Source organism: Ursus maritimus, unplaced genomic scaffold (assembly GCF_017311325.1).
Source record: "Ursus maritimus isolate PB19 unplaced genomic scaffold, ASM1731132v1 scaffold_1, whole genome shotgun sequence".
In the NCBI taxonomy this organism is placed as follows: Eukaryota; Metazoa; Chordata; class Mammalia; order Carnivora; family Ursidae; genus Ursus; species Ursus maritimus.
In genome coordinates, this window is record NW_024423343.1 from 83,617,497 (window position 1) to 83,635,221 (window position 17,725).

The window sequence follows — 17,725 nt, forward strand, 5'->3', positions numbered from 1 at the left end:
TTCCCCTTCTGCAAGGTCTTAGTCATTTTATCCTCACTGCAGAATAAAGCACTTATTTGTACATGATTTTGTTAGGCACAGTACATGTGACCTGCATGAAACATACCATTGCTTTGAGATTTAAAGTAGTCAGGACAAGGAACAATTTATTATTGTTCCTAAACAAGTTTCATCATGATTTTTAGCACAGAATGAGTAGTATGTTGATATTGGTCATGTGAATATCCTTATTCATTCATTAATTAATTTAACACTATATATTTTTGAATGATCTCAAATATCATCAAGCCACTCTGCTAGCAGCCGATATAAAGGTAAATTAGACAGAGTCCTTTCCAGAGTCTTGCAGACATTCGAAATTAGCTTATTGTAACACACTTTGGTAATTGCAATGATAGAGATATGAACGGAACATTATAAGAAAACCAAAGGAGATCACCTAACTTATCACAGAAATCTGGGATGGTTTTCTGGAGAAGGTGTGCCTGAGCTGAGTCTTAAAGAATGTTAATTTAGCAAAGGAAGACCTGGTTTAAAGATAAGAGTGAGCACATCGTAATGTGTCAGGGATTACAAGCACCATTTCTCTGGAATATAAATCACGGGTCCAGGGTAGTGGGAAAAAACTGAAGAAGGGGATGCAGGTCATAAAGAGCTTTCTATTGAGAATGTTGACTTGAATCATTTCAATGCAGTAATTTGATTAGAAATTGCTCTTAAACTTTGACTTCAATTTTGGAAGACATCATATCTAATGGCACAATCCCAGTCCTTACATTTTCTGTTTGGCCATTGCATCTCCCAGTTGGCCTCCACTTTTTTCAGTCAATTAATTTTGTATACAAAAAGGATATATTTATTTATATTAGGAAAGTTGAGTAGCAAGAGTACTTGGCTTCAGGTTCTATTTAAATAATCAAGGAAAAATGAATTGGCAGACTGATTTACCTTTTCCCGAGTAATCCGTGAGACATTTCTTGAAGGAAGCTAAGAGTCCCAATGTTATAAATCACACTTCATTTAATTTGGATTGACACAGCTGGTATTTTTGGACATATCTCATACTTTGTGTGAAAGCAACACCTGATTTTCCTTGCATGGATGTGGGTTTTATGATAAGTAATAAGAAACAAACTTATTTTCCAAGAAAATTTCGGATTATATAACTTTTCCCCCTAAGCATAACATTAGGCCTATTTGGAGCATCCAAATAAGTGCATTAAAAAACAAATTACTTTTTTTTTAGGATTTCGAAAAACAATTAGCATTGCTTTGATACTCCAAAAACAAAAAAGAATAGACCCAATAAATTCTGTACACAAAAAGAGGCGACCATGTGCGTTCAAAAGAATGTTTTTGTCTGCACAGAGATTCACTATAAGAATGCCTTAAATATCATGTTTAGCTAAGATACTTTAAACCTGATATGAAGTAGTGAACAAATATTATATGTTTAACTTTACAAGGAAATGTTAATATATACCGATTCTGGAGTCATAGAATAAATGGAGGGAAACTTTCAGAGGAGATCAAAGAGCACTTTTTATATTGTTTACAATCACAGTAGTGTATTAATGCTAAGGAAATATTGCTCAAGAGTTAGGCCAAAGAGCCCTTTGGGTTTGGCCTATTATTGAAAGAAAGATGCCATTTGACCTAATGAAATCAGAAATTGATTAAATGCAGTTCATCTAAGGGGAAAAATGGTCACGGAGTTACTGCCAGGGTCAGGAAGAGATGGGGTGATCTAGTGCTTGAGTGCTGATAGGGTTAGATAGACTCTCAGAGTAGCTGATGTTACAAGATACATGACAATGGACACCCACAGTTCAGAGGGCAAGATCAACCCCTTAGATGGGAAAGAAGAGATTAATCAGAATATTCTTTGCTCAGCTTATAACTAGGTCCTCTTATCAAATGATTCATGAAGAACTGAATGTTTTGAAGAAACTGTAATCTATGGGTCCCAGGAAAGCTGGGATTGCTGCTAAGTATCTTGGGAACACATGTCAGAACAATTGCTGTAGTCATGTAGCGCCTCCGTGAAGCCCTGTAACCTTCATGAATAAAACCAGTTTGACAAGGTCATTAGGATGTCTGATTGTCAAGTGTGTGTCTAATCTTTACTGCTTTTTCTCATAATGTTTAAGTCCTCCTGTTTCAGCAACATAAATTTTCATTTAAAATTTTTCATTTTTCCTTCAGTTACAGAAATATTTTGAAATAAAGAACTCCCTTAACCTGTGGAAAATGACCAAGAAAAGAACTGACACTCACCGTTCATTTGATATCGTTAGTCTTACAACTATAGGGAAAAAAAAATTTTTATTTTCACACTTTTCTTCAATAGTTTATTTTTCTCAGGTGCATACTGACTGAAACCAGTGCCAGGATAGTAATATTGTTTTTAGGGGGAAAAAACAAGAATCAGATGATCAACGATCCTACCCAAATCGAAAACTTTTGTCCCTTAGACAACACAATAACCCATAATACTCTACATAAATATTACGACTTTTTTGTTGTTTCCAGGTAGGAGATTTTCTGTTCCTTCAGGGCGAGATGTAATTTATTTGTGCAATCTTAATATTGTTTTCATTTTCTTGACAGATGGCTTATTTATCTTATTATTTTCATGCATTGGCAAGATTAGGCTGTTTTATACAAAATTCTTAAGAGGAAGAAACTTTAAAATATGTCTTTATATGGGTCTCCAGAACAGACTTCACAATATGTGCTTTAAACAATTGCTAATTACATATTCATCCAAGAAACTAGTATGACTTTTCCATTTTGGATAGTAATAAACATCTTTACAAATTTCTTTAATTACACTGTTATCAGAAAGACCACAATGGTCACAAGAAAAAATATATTGGCTTTTTGGGAAAAAATAGGAAAATAAAGAGTTATCAGTGTGTGTGTGTGTGTTTTAATTTAAAGAGGTCTTAATGTAACTCATATTCAGAAAATTTGATCTTCAGAAATTTTTAAGCCAGAATTAGAAAATACGTATATTCTTTTATTGAATTATGACCATGAGTAATACTTTGTGGGTGCGTATACTCACTTTTAATTGTGAAACTCTTCAAACATACAGAAAAACAAGANATAACTCCTATAGATAGCACTTAGATTTATCAAATATTAAGTTTTGGGACAATACCGGACTTAATCTGTCATTACACACATTTTGTACAAAGAACATCTGCCCATGCCAAGGACTCATTTCCCTGCCTACGCTGAAAAATCTCCCTTCCCTGTCCTTCATTCTTTCTTTTACCCAGTATTTTTTTCTGGCTTGGAGGCTCTACATTCCCTCCTTGACACCACTGAGGATTTTCAGGGTCCAGGAGCCTCCTAGCCAAAGCCATTCTGATCATTCTAATTGCTTTGGTGGGGTTGGTACAGGAGTAGGGGAGGAGGAAAAGGGAAAGCAGATGGAAAGCAATGCTACTGGAAAGTTTAGCTCTTAGGGCCAGAGGTGCAACAAACTCAGAACAAGCTGTTCCCTAAAAACAACATTCTAAATGATTGCATAAGGTTCAAGTGTGCTTTTGTGGCTGGTACGCGGTTTCCTTATGAAAGTGTGCTGAGATCTAAGCAACCAGTTTACAACTGGATTTTGAGAACACAGTCTACTTACAGTTGTGGATGACCAGTGCTATAATTATTTAGATTAGTACAAAAAATAACTGCCTTCTCTATCAGACTTGTTTTCACTTGGCATGATCATGATTACTTTGCAGACAAATTCTTAAACAAAGATATTATTAAAGGTTCACAAGTATTTTCATTTTCTACATTGTATGAATCTCTCATCCCAATTTTTCCATTCCTGTCTTTATCCCTATAGCCCTGTACGTACACCCCTACCACACATATCACTAAGGGGAAATGCAATTGGGAAATCCATACATAAATACTTTTAGGATTTCACCCAGAATATATTTGTTGTTTATGAAAACTTCATTGAAAGACAGCTAAAAGAAAACTCATTTTCTTTCAGTTCTCTTACTTTTTGATTTTATTCTTCTAGTTTATGTGCATTTTGGGGTGTTTATTTACAACGTTAAAATTGTCAATTTTACATAAAAGTTATCCAAGCTCTCCATGCCTGGATTTTACAGTTTAACACCTGATCAGCGTGTAGTATACCATTTCTAAAGCATAACCCAAATACAAAAATAATTTTAAAAAAACCTGAAAGTGCAAATGAGTGAAGTCACGAGTTTTAGTTGTGTACCTTCAGGTATATCCATTAATGAAAAAGAATGAATACATGAGTGAATGAATAAACTAGAGCTATGCCTAAAGGAATAGTGAAATGACTAGATGCTGAATCCTTTCCATCAACTGGAACTTCTTCATGACCAGCTCTTCTGGGCATAAAAGAATCATGAGTATCTCTTGGCTCCCTTCTATTATTTCCTGGTGTGCTGCTCCCAAGAATGCCCTGGCTGCCATTTTCACCTGGGGAGTCGCCAGGAGAAAGACCAGCTGCTCATATTTAGATTTTTGTAGTTATGACTCCCATATCCAATTCTGGCTCTTTCCCCTTGTTTTCTCTCTACTTGGGGAGAGGGTGTCAACTATATATGCCCTTCTTCATTCTTCTATTAGACACTACCCAAGGCTCATGCCCTATTTTGGTACCATCTGCTTGGGGACACAGGGGATAATAATAAGAGCTCCTACTCATTGAGTGCCGGCTGTGAGCTAAGTATTTACATGTGTAATTTCAAATTCTCATGCTATCCTGCAAGGACACGATTAGACCCATTTTTATAGATCAGCAAAATAAAGCTCAGAAAAATTAAGAAACCTTTCCAAGGTTATCTGATGCAGGATTTATATTTGGGCCTTTCTTCTTTGCCATCAGTGGAAGATACTTCTCTTTCCTTGGAAAAACATGCTAGCATTTTCTTTGATTGACTCTCCACTTTCCATTAACAGCCCTCCCTGGAGAGCTGCTCTCCCACTCTCATCCCATGCTGGTGTCCTGAATTTCCCACAGTGATTTGGCCCTTACTTTGAATTTTCTGGCTTCTTGTCTGTTAGACTCAACTGATATCTTAAAATATCTGATTAGTCCTTAATAATGTTGGCAGGTTAGAATCATATTTTAAAAAGGAAAGTATATTTAAGCACTTAACTTTCACAATTCACTCATTGAGAGTACATGTTTTTTCCCATGTTACCCAGAGAAACTGGACAATGAAATGACCACCTGTTAGCTGCTAATGATGTTCACATGCCTTTAAAAAAAGTAATTCTGGCTTTATCTGTCTACAATCTTGGCGACAAAACTCATGGGAACATCAAGGGCACAGGAAGCCAAAGGCAGCAAACTGACAATAAAGTTTGTGCTTAGACTACTAATAAGTAAGGAGATAACTGTGAATCTCTAATTCTACATAATTATTTAATCTCAAGAGGGTAACAATCCATGTTTTAAGAATTTAAGTTTGGGTGTTCAAATCTAGGACTGAGATCAGAGGGGGTTTGATACAGTATATTTCCTACTTAAAAAATATTTTAAAAAGCATCAAATATAAAATATGCCAATCATTATTTCAAATGCATAGTCTAATTTGATATTGTGTGGGTGTGTCAATCATCATGACTTTCAAATGAAAATTGATACATAAATAGTCAAAGAACTTAAAGTAATAGATGGAGTTTAACTATATTCTACATTGCAAAAAAAAAAATACTAAGACTTAAAAAGGGCTTACAACTATAAATATCCACCAAAATATAGAAATGAAGCATTTTCCAAAATTAGGGCTAACGTTAAAGATTAAATGACCCCTTTATTTGAATAGTGAAATCAAACTCCAGAGACATTGGGTTTAGCTCTTTTGCAAATATGTTTTTGGGTCCCTTTTTAAGTTTACTGATGTCTATGTATCTCATTTTTAATGTAATATTTCCATCCAAGTACAAAGTTGATATAAACTAAATTTACCTTTTATTTGTTCACTTCACTGTTGTGTAATGGTTAAAAGCATAGGCTCTAGGGGCGCCTGGGTAGCGCAGTCGTTAAGCGTCTGCCTTCGGCTCAGGGCGTGATCCCGGTGTTATGGGATCGAGCCCCACACCAGGCTCTTCTGCTGTGAGCCTGCTTCTTCCTCTCCCACTCCCCCTGCTTGTGTTCCCTCTCTCGCTGGCTGTCTCTATCTCTGTCAAATAAATAAATAAAATCTTTAAAAAAAAAAAAAAGCATAGGCTCTAATCTCAAATTGAATGGATTTGAAACTTGTCTCCATAACTTGTCTTTATACAAATGGCCTTAATTCTCCGTGCCTCAGTTTTCACATCTATAAAATAGGTTTCATAGTAGTACCTGATTCGTTGGGTTAGTGGGAGGATTAGGTAAATCAACATAAATGAGAACTTAGAACAAAGCCTGGTGAAAAGAAAGTGCTCAATGGTTGCTAGCTGTCATTATTTTTAAACTGCAAAGGAAAAGGTGAATATGAGGTACCTAGAGAAGTAGGTACATTTTAAAATGAGTAGATAAATCATACGCCTCTTCCCTTGTCTCTAGGCGGGATTGAATTTAAGTCCCAAATACACAAATAATTGTTTTTCCCAATCAAAAATAAATTCTAAAGAGGAGTAGCTGGTATTCTATCTGTAGGAACTTTATTCCCCCAGTATCATCCTAAAACATTTCAAGGGACTATCGCTGAACACAGAATCCATTTGCTTCGATGTTTCTCAATCACTTTTACAAATCTTTATTTTCTCCCAAGCTTCAGGCTCTAGAAGCATGTCAAGGTATCCTCCAAACCTCTACTAATCATTGCCTCATATATCCGATTATATATAGACACGACAAAACGTTCATGTAATTAACATTAACGTACTCACGTATATAACATTAACATACTCACTATTGAATTCTAATTCTAAAATCTTACCTTAAATTTGATCCTATATTAAGTAAAGGGGAACGATGACCAGGAATTAAAGGGAAACATTTAAATGAGATAACTCCAAACTGTACCACCTTATGGAACAATCTTTTTAAATGGTATTGCTAACTCTCCACAAAAAACTTAATTTGTAAAGCACCATACAGATTAAGACATTAACATTGATCATTTTAACTCCAACTTAACACAACTGGCTAGCTAAATATGTTTCTAGCAGTTGCTGAAATTATGGTATGAGTTTTTGAATAATGACTTAATTTTGGTTTTTTGTTTTTTAAAGATTTTATTTATTTATTTATTTATTTATTTATTTATTTATTTATTTATTTCACAGAGATAGAGACAGCCAGCGAGAGAGGGAACACAAGCAGGGGGAGTAGGAGAGGAAGAAGGAGGCTCATAGCGGAGGAGCCGGATGTGGGACTCGATCGCAGAACGCTGGGATCACGCCCTGAGCCGAAGGCAGACGCTTAACCGCTGTGCCACCAAGGCGCCCCAATGACTTAATTTTGAAAGGGTGCTTCTACTCAAAGTTGTCATGCTATTTCTAGATTTTTAAGATCCCAATAATGTAGCTCTGGAAGATATCTAAATATCTAAATAGCTTCTCTCTTCCTTGTCATATGCGTGTGAGAGTGCATCTATGCTTATATATACATATATACATATATATGTATATATTTATATAGTCTTCCCTAATGCACACAGATTTATGCGTATACGCATATATCATTTAGCACACATGCTCATGTACATGTGTAGATATTCTGTTAGAAGCCCTTCTCTACTTATGGAGTTCACTTTAATTCAAATAGCTAGAATGTAACTATACTGATCATAGATCAGAGGGAGATGGCAGAAAAAATAGTGATTGAAGGTAGATGATCCAGGAAAGGTACTGTAATTTTTGAGACTTTGGGAAATTGGTTTACTTTGATTTTGGAGACACCTGCTTTGATTTCGGAGATACCTTTCAGGAGGCTGAAACCCAAACCAACTGTGAGATAAGTGTGACACCTTTTCATAATCTTTTGTTGAGGAAGAAGCAGGTTGGGCAAGGTTGAGAGATATACGCAAGATCACTGTACGGTGAGATTGGTCCTTTTTACTCCAAACTCACTTCTTTCAGAATATTTTAACTTGATGTGACCCTGGAAAACATATAATTCATAACCCACATTTCTAAATCTTTCTGGTGGTCTGAAAGTGTGGTAAGTTGCATAGCTTGTTGGTTTAAGTTGGGCCAACTGTGGCGGTCACTCATACATCTTTTAATGTATGGAAATCAAATAGTCAGCATACCAACGTTTAGAGACGCTTGACATTTCCCACTTTCAAAATCAATCACCAATCCGAACACCATGGCTATTACTCAGAGATTCAGAGGTTTGCTGTAAGCAGAGACCATGACCTTGGAACAATTATTTTCTCAAAAGGCATTACCAACAATGACGCGAGCAAAGCACCCAGACTGCCCTCCAGCATATGAATCCCTGGCCAGGAAATGGCTACGAATCTTCCATGAGTAGTATGAGTTTGGCTCAAATCTTATTTCGATGCATTTATATTTCATAAGCATTGCATTTAGACAAAGTTAAAATCAGCAAGTAAAAAAAAATAAAATACTTACTTAAAGATTTTCTGTGCTCTGGTTTCTGTTCTTTTGTATCATTATCGTAGTGACTTAGTAACTCAGTACTGGAGGATCTCTGGATTTTGAATAATTCCAGGTTTCTCGATGAACCACTTGGATCCTTTGGCTGGAAATAACAAACAGTTAGAGTGAATAATTTTACAAGGGAAGAAAGGATTCACCAAATAACTTAGTGATCTATTTTGATGTTAATTTTAAATTGAAGACTGAACTAAGGTAATTATTTTAGGACAGGGCCTCTATGCTAAGCTCAATACTCAAATTTAATATATATATATATATATATAATAAATTTTATATATATATATATATAAAATAAAACTTAACTGAACACTGTGCATTACCCCAAGCACTCCACAAGTATTAACTCAATTAATCATCACAGTAATCCTGTGAGGTAGATATCATTATTACCCCTACTTTCCAGACAAGAAAACTGAAGCCAAAAGAGATAAGTAATTTGCCTTAGGCCACACAGCTAGTAAAGGATGGAACCGGGATTCAAACTCAGGCAGTATGACTCCAGAGCCCACTCTTAATGACAACAAACTCTGTGTGTGGGTGGGTGGATATGGGTGTGAGCACTCAAGCATGCCTGGATGAGGGGACTATATGGTTGATGGAGAAAAGTCAATTTGTTATTTTTTAAAGTTTTAGTCCTAAAATGATATAAAGGAAGACTGCAATTAAATAGAAATAAAATCAGAAAATTCAGTGTTTTCCTATTGTATACCTTATTAAGAGCTCCAAGAATAGGTTTTCCTCAAGATTTTGTGAATATTAGTGTCCAAAAATTAGATGTTTGGTCTAGAATCAGTATATAATGGCAGTTTTAAATAATTTGATTCTTTAAAAATATACTCTGAATGTATGATTGAGGGTAATTTCATGAGGTTTTAGATTCATAATTTTCATGAGAAGAACAATCTAGCTTCACTGGAAGAACAATGAAAATCAGTATAAAGGATTATTATTTACTGCTATTATAACAGTGAGTATGGGCTTAAATACACTGATATTTATTTTCAAGAATATGTATTACAGACAACATAAACTGAAAATGTGAAAATTCAGTAGTCATTAAGTGCTTGTGTGCTTTCTCCAGCTTCTAGTAAATGAATGTCCATGTTATTTCAGGGGGAAAAAATGAACGCCCTGTGTTTTTCATTTGAGAGAGAGAAATCAAATGACATTTAGCTACGAATCACGTCTGTTGAAACGGTTTTTAGTGGACTTTATTTAAACTTAAAATACCTTAATATCTCTTGATCTATAGGATCCATTTAAATGTGTGTGTTATATGCCTAAGCAACACAATTTAAGTGACAACATTTTAATTAATAAAGGTAGCAGCCAAAACAAATACATACCAATCTGTCAATTGCATTTTTGATAGCGTGGAACCAATCCAATATGATGAAGTCAATATCTGACTGTAGAAGGAACTCATTTCCTGATACTGTTGTGATCTGAAAAAAAATCGACAGGTAAGCAAACCATATAAAATAGATCTTTTACATTAAAAAAATGGAGATATATATCTCCAAGATATATATATGTGTATATATATATATATGTTGTTTAATATATATATATATATATATATATATATATATAGTTTTAAAAACACACTTCAATACACCAAAATATTTTCTTATATTCCAGTAATTGTCTTTCTGGGAACTGGGAGACCAGGATCATTTTGAACTGCTCTCTATAAACTGTTTTCTCATGTCATAACAAATAATTATTGTTTTAATAATAGAACGATTAACTCAGAGTAGGACTAAAGCTGAATTACTCCAACTCAAGGAGAAGCAAGTCAGGAAGTTCAGAATGCTGCAGACAGTACTCACTTAAGTCAGAACCTCAGAAAAATGCACCCGGGTGTGTCAGAATTCATTCTGCGCTTTTGGCTCTTTCCTGTTTGTCTTTTTCAAATCTAATAGTATCTCTATATTTGATTTCCTTTTATGGAGGGCTGTAAAACAGATTATTTACCAAAGAGACTAATGCAGACTTTTTCAAAAGGTCATTCAAATGAATAACATTTGGCTATTTCTACTTTCCTATCATAAAGATCTATAGGAAAGCAATAAAGGACTAATTTCCCCCACAAAAAGAGTGTATTAGAATAAAAGTTTATTTACATATTTGAACCTTTCGTGGAGAGTATTTATCAAGTGAACATCCCCATTCCGGACTCTCGGAGCTATTAAGTAGTTGGCGATATTTAACATGTAACTATACGTTTTTCATTAGAGCCAATCTTTTCCTCTCCAGAATTGTGAGAGAAGACTGTGACCCTATAGAAACAGGGCAGTGCTCTTGATTTCACAGATAAAAGGCTACTTAGAGATGAATTTGATTAGAGTGGGTGTGGACACGCTTTCTGTATTAGGCCATCCATCTGAACTGTGAAGATTTTCCCTTTGTATTGACTTTTTGTTTCAACAGGAAGATGAACATTTCCCGACTACTGTCACACATTGAGCAAGGCGTCAGAGGTTTAGAGGACTGACATTTCAAAATACTCAATCAGGAGCTAGTCACCCCTTCTCAGACTTCCTTGCTCTAAATCGGAGGTGGACACTGAAATGGGCCACAGGTTCAGAAAATCATAAATCATGCTTCAGGATGTCTCTATAATTCTATCATTAAAGTGGCAATTACCCAAAATAGCTCACTCTGAAGGTTTCAATGATTCTTACGGCAACATTTGATGACAATGATCCTGGAGTTTTAAAGAAATCTTCGATTACACACATACATATATATTCACTCGTCATTTATTTTTAGAAAAAAACTGTACAGAAAGAGAACATCACTCAGTGCTGCAGTGCAACCATTCTTGAGTGAGATGTGTTCCGACATTTTACAACTGTATGGAGAGGAACTATCCAAGTACACTCAATTATGAGAAGTGAAAGATTAGAAAATAAGAGGAATTTAATTATCCACATTAGAATTTGACAGACTACCCGGGCCAATCGCTCTCTCTTTTTTGTTTTTTTTTAATAAAATTGCATGTAAGATTTGGGATGGCTCAAAATAGCCTCCAAATAGCCTCCTCTGTTTTACGTATCTATCAAAAGACAGTTAAGCTCATGTTTGCCTAATGATCTGAACACCCTAGCAATGTCCTTTACTTACAAAAAGTTCCAAATATTTACTTTATAAAGTGTTGCCACAGAAATAGTAATCTAGAAATATAAGGTCACTTGTAACTAACCCAAGAAAACCGGTAACGTCCTTGACCTCTACCTTCCTCCTAATCTCAATTTAAATATTTTGATTATGAATGTATTATACAACATCACAATTTGTTAACATACACAAAGAAATATGAATTAGCCCAAACACAACGTACAATCTATTTCTCTGCCATTATAAATAAACCATTATTAAAATTATAAAAAGAAACATTTCAACGTACAAGAAACAAACATAATTAGATTTACTAGATTCTGAGGGTTTAGGAAAGAGCTAACAGTTCAGTTTTCAGTCTAGTAAATTCAAACAGTGATAAAATGTAAGTATTTCAGCAGTACATTTGCATTTTTGGTGCATGCTATGCAATGAAAGGGGATCGTTTACTGCCAACACAACCAAAAATAAAATGCATTTTAAAAGTTTCTTTATCCAAATATATTATTGCATTAATCGTACATAATCAGTGATTTATGAATTCATTTGAGGATGCTGGATCAGAGAACTATATGAAAGCAATTCATTCAAAATATACTATCAGAAAGATACAGTTCACATTCTTTCCTCTGTCTTCCCACTAATCCTTCCAGTTACTAGGCAGTCTGGAGAAGTCTGCTACTGCTCTCTACAGTTTAAATGCATCCACTTCTTAATTACAGTCAGTAATTGACTTTGTTCTGCTCTATCCCAGACATTCACAGGAAAGCAGTTTCAAAGTCTTTGACTGCTCAAGTCCATTTAATTCAGGTTTCTATTCACATTTTACATTACCTCCTTAAGGTTTTCTGATAAATGGTTTGCTGAATCATATTTGGAGTTTGAACAATCGAATTTTCAACACTCTTGGGGAAAAAAGACATCAGTAAAGACTGTTAGCTTTGACTAAACCTTTTGATTGAACAATTCCTGATGACAATCTGAAGTGATGTAAAACTAATAACAGGCATACAAGATTTGATATTAAGCCATGCGAATGTCTTCTTTCTATATCATGTTTTGCTTAAGTGACAGATGCTGGTGCAAGGTGGATGAAGAAAGCACAACGGGTTTAGGCAAGAGTGACTGGTCTCCATTTTGCTTCAAAGCCTACTTGAGACAAACATCTCTTGAAATCCCTCCTTGCCACCAACTCGTATTTCGAAGGGGTATATCCTGGCAACAAAGCAGTCTTAGTGAAATGTGCTAGTGTTGTCAATAATAGATATCTTTAATTACCTGTCTGGGGAAATTTGCCTCAAACTTTTCACACTCAATAAAGATCTGTCTGAATTCTTGCTGGTGATACATGGATGTCTAGGAAATCATATGAAAGTATCCACTGGGCGACGTGAAGAATAGACACGTTCTTTAAGGCTTTTGGTATTATTTCAACAATAGTTTTCCTCTGGTCTAAGAACCTAGGTCTGTGTCCTTGTTGTGGTTCCTCTGAAGATGGGAGCAGGTTATCTCCCAGCTCCAAACTCCACCAATAAGTGATGAGGAGAGAACAAATGTGTTGTTAAGGCTTTATTAACACATGGAATATTGTTATGCTAATTTAAACATCTTTGAGGAGTTTTAATTAGTAATGTTTGTGTTTATTTAAGTATTGCCCTTTGCAGTATCGTCATTCTGGCATTTAGTCTTTCCCGTGTTTGATTTTAATTTAAGTGAAAAATAATATGTAGAATAACATTAGACTATTAACAATTTCTGTAATTTGGTTTACCAGAATAGAAACAAAAACTTTTTAGAATTTCACATTTTTTTCCTAATTATAATTTTATTTATTATAAAGAATTTTGAAAAAATAAAGATAGCAAAAAAGCAAATTAAAGTTATTCATGTCTCCACACACTAAACATAATGGACATTTTAATTTCGTTATTGCCAATCTTTTATAAATAATGATCAAATGTATATGACAACAATCCATGCACAACTTTATGCTATGGATGAACACCTTATGAGTAAAACGTATTTGATGGCTAAATATTATTGGCTATTTCCATTCCAGTTGACCTCAAACGCATGTTGAGACTATCAAAGGTACAAGAGATAATGAGTGATATGTGTTCCCCTCTTTGATAGTAGCACCTTTCCTATCACAGAATAAATTCCACAAATAATTCTTTGTTCAGGAGACTGAGAGGGGTGTCTCTGACCAAATATCCCCCTAGTCATCAAGGACTGATTAAGCATCCATTAAGTGCAAGGCACATCGCTAGAAGCTAGGAATACACCTCCCCACCCCTCAAGAGCTCACAATCTGTTTGAATAAATAGGACATATGCATATAAAGATAAATAACAATAGAAAATGGCTTATATCAAGTTCCAACGTGAGTGGCACAGACAATGCGCATGTCAAGATTTCAGAGGAGGGAGTAATTACTGCAGACACATTTACATCATGGAATTATACATAAACTGTTGGTTATGATACATTATTCTTCAAAGGTTGATTGTATCAGAACTTTAGTATATTAAGGATATGAATACTACCACTTGGTATGCAAAGTGATATCAGCTTTAATGATCTCAAAGCACATAATAAACATTCTTCAAATGCAGCTTCCTTCCACTATCATAAAGTAATTTTGCAAATGAAGAAAATGAAGCAAATGAGGAAAATGAGAATGCCATTCTATCAAATGATAGAATTAAGAGATTACAAAGATCTTGATTTCTAGTTCACTAGCCCTCAGCAAACAATCTTATACAATCAAGGACTCTATGCATATGGGAAAAGGACTATAGTGATTTGGTTTCGGTTGTGAAATCTGGAATGTGAATCTTAGAAAAAAGTCGCTTGTTTCTTTACTGTTATGTTAAAGACAGCCCAATTTTAAAGGATCACCCAATATCCTTATTCAGCTGTTCTCTTCTTTTTTTCCCCCCTGAAAAACAACCACTATCCTACTATGAAAAAATATATCTAAAACAGGATTGGGGAATCAAAAAAAATTCCTTCAAATCCTAGAAAGGACTAAAACAATCCTACATTTGAACTAAGTATCATTCATATTTTGCTTATGATCAATCTTTGACTATGAACCAAAGGGGAATTTATTCCATCTTAATGAAGCTGAAACCGTATGTAGGAAATGTGTACGAAAATATGCCAAATATTCAAATAGTCCTAAAAAAAAAGTTAAATGATATGACTACAGTGATTTTACAAATAAGTGAATTACCCATTTAGGAGGAATGGAATTTAATTACTATTGTATTTGGAGACACTTTGGACTTCATGATTAAGTCATTATATTTGAATTAAGTAAATATAAAAATTTATGTCAAAATATACCAAGTTCATTTGAAGTGAATATGAATTATTTTTTGAAATTAATTTTGGCTCTATCTTTATTGAATTGAAATATAGTTATATATTTTGGCTACATTATAGTGAGAACTCAAAGCCTAAAATTGAAGAAATAATGCTTAAAAAAAAATCCCAGATTCACATTTTTTTCATCGTGCATCACACTCCACAAGTATCCATTTGATATAGCTGATCAAATAAAGGTTGTCATGGTTATACTAATAGTTAAATTAGTTGGTCTCAAAGGTGTTTGTGACCACCAATGAAATTACATTATCAAGCTGCATGTCTATCTCAAATTACAGTCTGGTTTGAGTAACTCCTAACATTTTTCTTAACACGTTGAGCGAAGTTAACATAAAACTATGGGTAAAATATCAGTTAGAAGTAAAAGGTCTTCAATTTGTCTTTCCAAAAATGTTTCTTGTTAAAACATTTTGTGAGAAAGTATCTGCCTTGTGTTCCCAATGTTGCTAGATGTTAAGTAAATATATGCTGATTATAAGAAAAAAAGTTGCTTTGGCAACTCTCTTATTAAAATGCATTTGTAACCCCCATCTGTCATGAAAGTTTTGAAAAGTTTGTTTACTTTGGATAGCAGCCTTATGCAGGGTTACCCTAGCAAACAATGATAGCAGTCTTCAGAAGTTGTGTGAAGAACAAGCCACTAGGGATCCATTTTTGTTTTAATTGGCACACACAAACACTTTTCTGGTCTGTCAGGAAGATCAAGCTAATATGCATGGAGGGTGTTATATTCTTAGCTTTGGGGAGCAGTAAAGCTCCCTTTATTTAAGTAATTTAAATGATAGACTGCAAAAACTTTGCAAGTCAGAAAAATGTTTTATACTTTCTTAGGGAATATTTGTTTTAAGCAACGGAAAATGTTCTACATATCTAAAGATGTTGAACCTTATGCTATAATTACCCTTTCTTTCTTCTGACTCCATGAAATATTCTTAAATCCACATGCTACTAAATAAGGCTAGCCACCAATGGATCCTGAATTTCCCACAACTCCCCCTGTGTTAACAAATGTGTGTTCATTAGTTTCCAGATGTTTATTGGATATGTTTTCAATGTGTTTGGGGTTGATTGATTTGCATGTACATTTATTGAAACCCTCAGTGGTGTCATCATATCAAAATAACCTGCCCACATAAGCAATTTCTTATTTAATAGAAAGTAAAGAAATGTTGGGCTACACACACAACAGATCTCAAGTGCATTCCAAAATCTAAGGTTTAAGGACAACCTTTCAAGAAACAGTGCATTTTAATTGAAATTGAGTTGTACCTTTGACACCCAAATAATTTGGTGCATGCAGATTTGTTCTGCATAATAAAATTAGCCCCATAGTAAACATCCACGTCGCTATCACTTGCCCACTCTACCTTTCTGTTTAACGAAATACACAAACTCAAAATTTATTTCAATCAAACAAATGTTAAACAAAAACTCATGTGCATTCTTTTATCAGTAGGAAAATATTTTAAGTACTGAGAAACAGTCTTCTCAATATTCATGAAAGAATACTATCTAAGTAATTAGTAGATAGTTTAGCAGTTTCCACAGTTTTGCAGTCAGCTACACCAAAACTTTTGCCTGTGGTGCTCATATGAAAAACGACAGAAAAAGTGACTAATCGAAGCAGTTGGTGTATAAAGATATCAGCTTAGAGTTTTGTTGCTGTTAACGTTAATTTCTAAATTTGGGGAGAGTAGTTGCCTCTAGATAAACTAATCATCCTAGGACTCATGTTTCCTGGTACCCACCATTCAATCAGTCACTGCCAATCACAGATCAGTTTTTAATCTGAGCTATGTTCACAGTGCAAAATTACTCATTTAGTCCCATGACATTTGAAAATCTGCAGCTCCCACTATTTTCAAATTGGAAAGATTTTCATTATGTCTGTTATTTACGTAATGCCCAATTTTAAAAATTTAACAAGTAAAAAAGTATAAATACAAAATCTTCCTTATCCCAAAGTATACTAAATTATGGTCTATCCTTCAATATTTTTTGACCCATGAATTGACATTGTATATGTGTTTATATTATAATGAAAATATCATGTCATGTAAAATTTTTATGCATATAAATATCTACACTACCATCATCTCCCACATGGATTTAATAACACTATCTTTTGATTTCCCCACCATCTTATCCACACTTTCTCTTCCAGTCCATATTCCATATTGCAGCCATCGTGATCTCTCTGAAATTTGGATCTAATCATCCTATTCCTCTGCTTGACATCATTCTGAGACCCCCCCACAGATGTTACATTGCAGGGCAAACTTTAATTCAGCCTACCAGACCCTGTGTTCTCTGCCACCTACCCACACTGTAGCCCCCTGCTTTATATTTCCCTTTGCATCTCTATGATCCAGCCATGTTGAAATTTTTTTGTTCCCGAACTGTCCCATCCTGATTACCATTTCTTCTCATAGAATAGGTTTCCATTGCCCAGAACCCTCTGACTTCCTCTATCACAACATTCAGATCAATTTAGATGTCACCTTTTCAGAAAGGGGTTCTCTGAAATAGATATACTTCCTAAGCGCAGCCATGATATCTTGATCCTACTTTATTATAAGAAATATTG

General features: G+C 34.6%; 1 protein-coding gene across 1 annotated transcript in view; it reads right to left on the reverse strand.

Annotated features, from left to right (window-relative positions):
• Positions 1-17,725, reverse strand: part of ARHGAP15 (Rho GTPase activating protein 15) — a 594,269-nt gene that overhangs the window by 287,926 nt on the left and 288,618 nt on the right. The window contains 2 exon segments of the mRNA XM_008695878.2: positions 8,575-8,704; positions 9,969-10,067. Coding sequence (XP_008694100.1) covers positions 8,575-8,704; positions 9,969-10,067 — 229 coding nt within the window.